The sequence below is a fragment of the Crocuta crocuta genome, unplaced genomic scaffold, assembly GCF_008692635.1.
Source record: "Crocuta crocuta isolate KB4526 unplaced genomic scaffold, BGI_CrCroc_1.0 scaffold348, whole genome shotgun sequence".
In the NCBI taxonomy this organism is placed as follows: domain Eukaryota; kingdom Metazoa; phylum Chordata; class Mammalia; order Carnivora; family Hyaenidae; genus Crocuta; species Crocuta crocuta.
In genome coordinates this window covers 158252-167257 of record NW_027529573.1, presented here as the reverse complement: position 1 = coordinate 167257, position 9006 = coordinate 158252, and the positions used below count along the sequence as shown (strand labels likewise).

The 9006-nt window shown below is 46.7% G+C and overlaps 1 protein-coding gene across 1 annotated transcript; it reads right to left on the bottom strand.

Annotated features, from left to right (window-relative positions):
- Positions 1 to 3885: 3885 nt before the first annotated feature.
- Positions 3886 to 8633, bottom strand: PRAME (PRAME nuclear receptor transcriptional regulator). Its single transcript, XM_077761497.1, is given in 4 exon segments — positions 3886 to 4775; positions 5857 to 6465; positions 6876 to 7195; positions 8592 to 8633. Coding segments are annotated over 4 exon segments (1539 nt in total). The 5' UTR covers positions 8625 to 8633; the 3' UTR covers positions 3886 to 4198.
- Between the last annotated feature and the right edge of the window lie 373 nt (positions 8634 to 9006).

Genomic DNA, 9006 nt, shown 5'->3' with positions numbered 1-9006 from the left:
CAAAGCAGAGGAATATCCTTATATGGAGGAAAGGCGGGGTGGGTGCTGGGAAGGGCTTTATAAACAAAACGTCCATTGGAGTAAACTAAGAGTTAAAAGTATAGTGGCTTTTCATTAGCTGAGTTGGGGTTGTCTCTCACTGGCTGGGCTATTGCCAGGGGAAGGAGAACATCTTCCTTCCTCCTGCTGCTGGTAGTAAAGCACCCTCTTCTTCTTGTTAGGACTAGAAGGTAGATCTCTTCCTGTTGGGTATGCAGCGTGCAATGGGCTTCAAGAAGTGGTAGGCATGAAGGGGCGCCTGGGTGGCTTAGTCGGTTAAGCGTCCGACTTTCGCTTAGGTCATGATCTCGCAGTTCGTGGGTTCAAGCCCCGCGTTGGGCTCTGTGCTGACTGCCAGCTCAGAGCCTGGAGCCTGTTTCAGAGTCTGTGACTCCCTCTCTCTCTGACCCTCCCCTGCTCACGCTGTCTCTCTCTCTCTCCTAGAAATAAATAAAACATTAAAAAAAAAAAAGAAGTGGTAGGCATGAGAGGTTCCCTTTCTGGTCTCCAAACTCCAATTTAGTGAAGTTTCTCTTTATTAATTTCCAAACTATCAAATAGCCTGTGGACTAGAATAAAACTGTACAGGTGCTCACCAGGGCCACGCGTGAATAGAGTCCACAGAGGTCTGACAGACACCAAGATCCACCAGGTATTTGTGTATTTCACTTGAAACCTACTTTGGCATGTTCGGGACCCACATAGTGCTGATGGCTTACATTTTCACAGTCTGCAGTCGTCCATGATATGGACTCAGGGACTCATGTCCCTGCTCTGACTTTCTGGAGATTGGAAGAGTTATAAAAGAAAATACTGAAGAAAGTTCTGTGAGCAATGGCTTTGTGCTCCAGCCCTCTGAGGTCCTGCCTTGTCATGTTATATTAAATTCTGCTTGTCCAAAATCTGGGTCATCTCTCTCTCTCTTGTTCTTTTACTCTTTCTAAATTAATCTCTCCAACTCTTAAGTGTCTGGAACAACATCCTCCTGCAAGAATCTCAGGTTTGTCTCCTCTTTATGCTGAAGTTCTCTCTCTGGAGTAGCACATGAATCCCAAACCGGAATTCAGCTCAGCCTGAGGGGCCTCCCATTGCTTAGCTGATTTGTCTTTTTAAATTTCATGGCCCAAGATCACCAGTAAAGTGTGAGTTTGGTCAGGTGATGAAAATATGCTTTTCACAATGATTTAATGTCAGTGGCAGAGTCTGGGCTATTTCTCTCTCTTTCTAGTTGTGCGGCCACCACATCCTTACTCTTATTAGAAGTAGTACCAGGTAACTGCGTTCCTAATACTGTTCTGGATTTTGGCTCAAGTCACCATTTCTTGCTGGCATTAGGAAATAGTTCGCTTTTCCCTATCTCCCCAACTCTTCTAGAATTATTAGACATTTTCATTCTACCTAGGCCTTGGGTCTTCTTTTGGTGTCTTTTCAGCCTCTCAATGATTTCCCAGGCTTGCTATATGAGATTGTGCTCTGTTTCTTTTCTGTCCACATTCTTCCCTCTCATGTCCTTATTCCCCAGGTGCCCTACATCTAATCTGTCTTCTGTGCAGGTCAGGCAGCTCCAAGGTGACTTAATACCCAAGAACCTTCTGTGTGCACCATATTCCCACTGCTTGCTTTCTAATGACCCAGGGACTCCTCTGTTCCCCAGTGGGGCCTCCATCTATGTGCTCCCCAACCCCTCGCCATCAGCAATCACTACCTCCCCATACCTCTTGTATGGCCATCCTTACTGATGAGGACTCTCTCCAAATAAACCCAACTTTTAAAAACCTCATTGTCTTGTTACTATGCTCTTTTGAGTATTTTTATAGCAAACTAAATTCTGAGTAAAGAATCTTGTCAGATTTGTCTCTCAGATGAGGTCTCCAGGCCAAACAGAGTCCTGACTGTAGGGCACCCTGCTTTAAAATCAAGATGTAGTGGGTGCCTGGGTGGCTCAGTAGGTTAAGCAACCGACTCTTGATTTTGGTTCAGGTCATGAGCTCACAGTTCTTGAGTTTGAGTCCTGCATCGGGCTCTGTGTTGACAGTGCAGAGCCTGCTTGGATTCTCTCTCCCTCCATCTCTCTCTGCCCCTCCCCAGCTCTCTAGTTCTCTATCTCTCAAAATAAGATAAAAAAGCAAGATGCAGTGTTGACTTTTTTCTTCCTTTCTCTGTGCTGGGCAGCTGTAATCATCACTCTCCTGCATGGGGCCATCCATGAACAGGGCACGCCTAGGAATGTTTTACATTAAGTTAGCCCTGTAGGTAAATCTCACTATACTGTTATGGAGTATTACTGTCTCAATTTTGTGGTTGAAGAATCCAATGCTGAGATCACATGATGCTTTGCTTCTTGCTCTTCCTCCAAGAGAATTTGTCTATTTTGTACACTTTTCCTCAAATTGCAAAGCTGCTGGTTCCCATTCTGGAAAATAGTCCCTGTATTTATAGAGTCCATGTCAGGGAGGCTGAAACAGGGTGTATGTGAGGAAAAAGTGAGGTCTTTTATTGACCTCTTCCCTTTTTTGAGCATACCATCGTTACATAGATTTCTGCATTTTCTCTTCTCTCAGAAATGGCAAACTGTGTTCTATAAGCTTATGGGCCCATTTCTTACAGGATGTAGGGTAGGAGGATGGAAGGCAGAACAAGGTAATTGCTACAGAAAGACAATGGAGAAGGGCCAGTTGCCATGCATGACAAAGTAAGAAGGTGTCACACACACACACACACACACACACACACACACACGCACACGAGTGCTAGCACTCAATGAGAGGCAGTAGAATGAGAGCCAGTGGAGACAACTTCTCATACTCAAGGAAACATTCAGATGGAGCCCTGCCCTGGACTTTAGTGTGTGGCCTTCTCCCCAGGTATTTCTCCTATGCAGGGATGGAGGCAGCCGAGGGCCAGGATGCAGGAGTGTAGGGACAGGGAGCCTGCTTGCACAGGCCAGCCAACTGCCCAGTGACCATGGGGTCTGACCCCACAGTAGGACATCTTTTCATTTGGATGGTTTGTCTCATAAGCCATCCCCACTTCCGAAGTTGGACATATACCTGCTTCCACCAAACTGCTCCCCAGGGCCTGGCAAGGGTTTACTAATTCTTGGAACCCAAATCCACAGCCCCTTCCTTGGTCAGAGTTGGCTTACCACCTTGATAGGGAGGAAAGCAGATTTTCTGGGGAGAAAGTCAATTTTGCACTGACATCACCTAGCCCCACACACACATATTTTTAATGTGGGAAACAAATACTAAACCAATGTCATAGGTCTACATGATCTTATTTTGCTGAAAAGAATTTATGTGCTTTTACTGACCATAGTTAGTTGAATTCTAAAGAGGGTAGGAAGACAGGCACAGGCTGGTGAGGTCCAAAGGCTCCAGCTCATCTGCAGGGTGATCTCCCCTCTAGTACTGGGGATCTGACTTGTGCAGAGTGAAGCCTTATCTCGGTGCAGCCGAAAGTCAGGGATGGAGACTGTGGACCCACTGGATCCACTGGTGAGGAGTGCTCCAGTATGGAGCCCTGGCAGAGTTAGCAGTGGGGACCCCTGAAAAGCACTCTTCCTCTAGTGGCACTATCAGCAACTTAGTATATTCCAAACCCTGAGGATGAACCATGTGTTGACCAATTAAACAGTCACAAAAGTAAGTGAGGAGGTAACAGGTGTACCAGACACAAGTGCCAAAGGGAGGAAAGATAAATGGTGCCATACTCCTGAGGCAGAACCTCATCCAGTTTCATGTTTGCACATCATGGATGCTATACCTTCTTGTTTTATCAGTAACTGCAGATCCCCGAGGTTTAAATGGAGAATAAGCTTAACGTAGCACAGAGGACACCAGATGGTTGACCTTAAGATTCTGTTTATTTCTCACCATTTCTTTACAACCATCCACGCAGGGATAACTCCCACATCTACCTCCCAAACTTGAATCTCCCTCTAGAAATTCAGATTCATATTTCTAATGCTCTAAATGCATCTCCCCAAAGATCCTATTAACTTCCGGACAACATCCCCTGTCCCCGAATCACCTTTCCTTTCCCTGCTCACTCTGGGCAGGTGTCTCAAACTATGGCTTCTGTGTTCCTTCAAGTTACACTTATGCCTGGGCTTCAGTGTCCAAGTGCCCAGAATGAGGCCTATGGTAGGTGTATCCAGCTAGACAGGCATATAACAGGGGCACAGAATGGGCTCTGGGTCATAGAATGTCCTATCACCACAATGAGGACAGGGGTTGGCGCTGAACCAGACCATGCTGGGCCGCCCCAACTCCTGCAGCATCTGCTTCAGCCTGGCATGCAGATGGGCAAGCCTGCCCAGGTGGAGGGTGCCACGGATGTCCTCATAACTCTCCAGGGGGGCAGAATACAGCACATGACTCAGCTTGGTCAGCCCAATGGTGTGGCGAAGCAGGTCCTCCAGAACAGCCATGGAGATGGGGTTTCCACAGAAACTGAAAGTCATGAGCTGCGAGCAGTGGCTCAGGGAAGGCAAGATGGCACTGAACTGAGAGTCCATGATCCCACACTCATCTAAGTCCAGGTCCTGGAGGGTGGCAGAGGCTTTCTCTATCAGAACTTGGAGGGGCCCAGCGCTCATATCGGTCAGGTTGACCCCACTGAGACCCAGGTCCTTCAGTTGACTGACGTTCAGGTGCTGGGACAGATGTGTCAAGTCTGATTCCGAAAGCAGGCAGTTAGTTATTGACAGGGTCTCCAAGGGGGTCTTCAGGCAGCTGGGGAGAGACAGAGCAGTTAGTCCTAGAGGATGGAGGTGGCAGACAGACGGACGTGGGGATTACCCAAGCCTCGAGAGAAGAGGCCCACTCCACCAAAATCCAATGTGTTACACGATGGTCAAGCCCCAGATGCCGAGTGGTGAAAAAAGTCAATCCACAGTTCAGTGGAGTCCTTTCTCCATCACTTATGTGCTGGGTGACTTGTTTAAGTGAATGAAACCTCAAACATCCCCTTTGCTGTCAAGTGGAGCACAGCATACCCTTCAGAGGTGCTGTGAACCTGGATCAATGTAACAATGAGAGGCACTCAAAACGGGAGCCTGGCCCAATGTCTCAAATAAGGAAGGGAACCACTGAAGCCTAGTACTGGGCCACAGAACTAGAAGTGTTTTCAACTCAGGCTTCCTTCTGGCCGCTGCTCGGACCCCAGTCACTGGTACCCATTTCTGTGAGGCGAATGGGGGATGTGTGTAAAGGGCTAACCTGGGTAAGGTCTAGCAGTGTGCAGCCTGCGGGGTATAACTTGGCACAGTTCCTCATTCCTGCTCCCTCACACTCATGCCCCAAATCAGGCATCTCCTCTATGCTGCCTTACATGGAACCCCAAGCAACCTTTTACTGACAGGAAATCAGAGGCAGGTTTGGAGGAAAGGCTTGCGTTGTTGAAGCTACGGAGTACAGAGCTTGTGATCTGAAACCTCACATCAGGATACGCTTTCCCTTCATCAATTCCCTCAAGTTTAGTGATTTTTTAAAATTTATTTTTGACCATCATAACTTAGCCATCATTTTCTCAGAAAGAATTCTCAAAGCCACACACACCTGCCCCAAAGCCTCCCATATATAGAGATTCCTAACGAGGAGTCCCTTCAAATAGTGTGTATTCTAGTTCATACCTCCAATCTTTATCTGAGAAGTTTTGTGACATGTGTGGGGACATCATGACTGTGTGTGGACCCTTGTGACTCATTCAGTCTGGCACTGTCAAATGGTGGGCCCACGGCAGATGTCCCTTATTGTTTACTGGAATGAAAAAAGGGCTTATGCCTGTCTGCCAAGAAACCTCACCATCCCTCACCTGAGCACTTGGTCCAGGTGGTCTTCAAGGAAGGAGATAGAGTCCAAATAGAGCTCCTCAAGGTAGTGCAGCCTGAGGAACTGAGAGGTGAATTGGCTGACACACTGTTCCTCCTTCGTCGGGGTGGTGTGGGAAGACATGTGGATGTGGGAGAGGAGGAGCCGGCGCAGGTTGCCCATCTGACCCAGGTGAGGTGCAAACTTCCCCAGGGTGGACAATTTCCAGGTACAATTCACTTCTAAATCCTGGATAGAGTCCAGCTGCACCATCTTCAGGATCTTCTTAATGTTCTGCATCGGCATTTCGAAAATCTTCAGCTTCTTACAGCACAGGTGTAGCAGACCTTTCCCCTGCTTGACTTTCTGGATGAGGTAGGCGAGAGACTCATCAGGGGTGCCTTCCTTGAGGCAAAGATCTATGAGCACCTCCACAGGAGCCAAGGTCTGCTTGGGCCCTGGCCTGCAACTATCCATTTTTTGCCTCTTCTTCATGGGCTGGGCCACCTCTGGCTCCAACAGGGAGTATATACTGGCCCTGGTCCCAGACCACACGGTCCAGAAGTCCTGATGAGCATTCTTCCGTAAATCCAGCACCTGCAGTTTCCACCTCCTGCAGGGAAGATAGGAGACAGACTAAGAAGCTTTCAGATCAACAGGGAATAAGACCATGAGTCTCAGAATCTAGGCAAGGCCCAGACACCTAACCTGCACTTATACTCCATACCCTGTATGTCAGTGGCTCCTTGTGCCACTGCGATCCTTCTTGGTCCCCACCTGTAGTACCTTTAAGTGCCACCAGGAAGGGTTGGGCATGTTTCTTTGGTCACCTCTTCATCTCAATCAAGCTTTACAAGTCCAATCTGTTCCTTAAAGTGACCCCAGCGATGGCCCAAGACTGCTCTGAGATTCCTTACTGGCATCAGTGGAAGCCTCTGGCCCACCCTGTGGCCCTGTACTCTACCTTACCCCAAGCAAGAGCTGGGACCCTAAGGCCCTCTCAAGCTATGGGATCATCCTCACCTGGGGCGGGGCTCCTGGGCAAGCAGGACATCGAGTCCATCCAGTGCAGCTTGAAAGGTCTCCTAGTAAGGCTTCTGGTCCTTCATCAGGGCCCCCAGAGGAAGGCAGGCGAAGGGCCAGGCCTGCACGATCGCCTTCAGGGTCTCCCTGTACCTCCCAGTGAAGGCCGCTGTGAACAGTGGCGGGAAGAGCTCCATGGGCAGCACCTTCAGAGCAGCAATGGCCAAGGCCTGGTCCTTCAGCAGGCTCTGACCTGCCAGATCCACGAGTCTGGGTGGGGCCGGGAGGCTCATCCTGATGAATCTGCTCCGAAAAGAATCCTAGCCAAACATCCAGGGAACAAGGTTGAGAATGAGCAACCCCATTATCCTTCCATCCTTGAGAGGAATGAGTTCAAAGCCAAAATCACTATTCTGACAATAGTTGGGGAGTCCTCAGTTTACCCCAATTCCATTCTCTGCTAGGTGGCCACAAAGCCACAGCTCTGCCCTGCTGGAGCCAGAATGAGCATCTCACCACACCCTAATGGAGGAGCAAAATGACCACTGGCCCCAACCCATACCCAGCTACTGCTGCATTTAATTCTAGCCCCACTGCAAAGGTAGTATGGAGGACCCTGAAAGCTGACCTCATCCTTTTTAGGGAAAAGTTGCTGTTTATAACCTGAGAAATGAAAATAGAGAGGAATAAGGAATGTTATGTGGCCCAGGCATGACACCCTCCTCAGCTCTAACAATCAACCCAGATGGGAAAGATTAAAGAACATCCATCCAGTCAGTGCCATTATGTCATTTATAAATTTTCAACTGTAAAAGTGGCGTAACAATGCTCTATAGCATGTGGAAGTTGGAGATGAAAAATATATACAATATTCCCCAATTTTATTACGTCTCTCCTACTTATTTGTATAATTGTGTAATACAATTGTAAAATACAAATAAGTATTTGTATTTATACAAATGTATAATTTGTATATTGTGTATTTTATATTGATAATTACCATTTTGTTTAGGGGAACACAGAGCTTACATTCAGAACAAAGCCTCCACTTTGAAAAATACTCTATGGAATACTTTTCAAGCTTTTAGTTTATTTTTCTAAAAATAAAAAAGCTTTAACTAGTATAATCACAAAACAGTAAATTTTATGAACTATAATTGCCAAATACAAACTAAATATTTAAAACACCATCAAAAAATTATCATCAAAAAACTAACTATATGTCTTTCATTAAAAAAATAAAACAAAGCTATTTGGTTAAGAAATATCGTAAATGTGTGTCAAATGGCATACAGACACCAAAGCAGAAATCAAAAGGTTTGAGATTAAGGCAAAACTGTGTTCAGAGGCAAAGCAAAGTCTTCTCATTCACATGGCATGGCTGAGGGCAGCATGATGGCAGTGTCCCAAGTCTGAGGCTGCTGCCTCACCAGAACGAGGTATGGTACAGGGGACTGTCCACTGAGACTTCAGGCAGGGACTCCATTGCTCCAGGCCTCTGGGTGTCTCTCCACTGGCTCTTCAGAAGCAATATGATAGGCCTTTCTGGCCTCACCTCCCTTTTCAGATCCTAGCTGAAATTTCAATTTCCAACTGAAAGCACAATCTTATCACTGGATCTCCATCTGGTTAATCCAGATTGGGGTTTTGACTTTCTCTATACAACTGACTGAATCATATGCCCCATTCATGAAAGAAAAAGAAAAGAAAACCAACCTGGAGGTACAGTTGGGGGAGTTTTGGCCACATCAGAATATCTCAAATGTTCGAGTTAAGACAGCTTTATGCAGACAGTGGTGTTATCCCAAAAGAAAAAGAAGTAAAATAAAATTCTAGAATATCACAGATTCACTTATACTTTATATTACCTTAAACCACAAACTTTGTGTCTATTCACAGAGAAAGTGGTACAACTGAAGCATTATTGGTCTTTCCAGATTTTGATGATCAAAACTTCCCTGAATGAGGTCAGGTCAAAATTACAACTAGGAGTTGGCCAATTTAAGGGAGGGGCTGGGTGTTTGGTATCAGCAACCAAAAGAGAGACAGGACTAGTCCAATGCTGACAGCCACTGAGAGGTGAGAGCTGTGGGCTCTTCTTTCGGGTCTTAGAGGCAGGAAGAGAAATAAG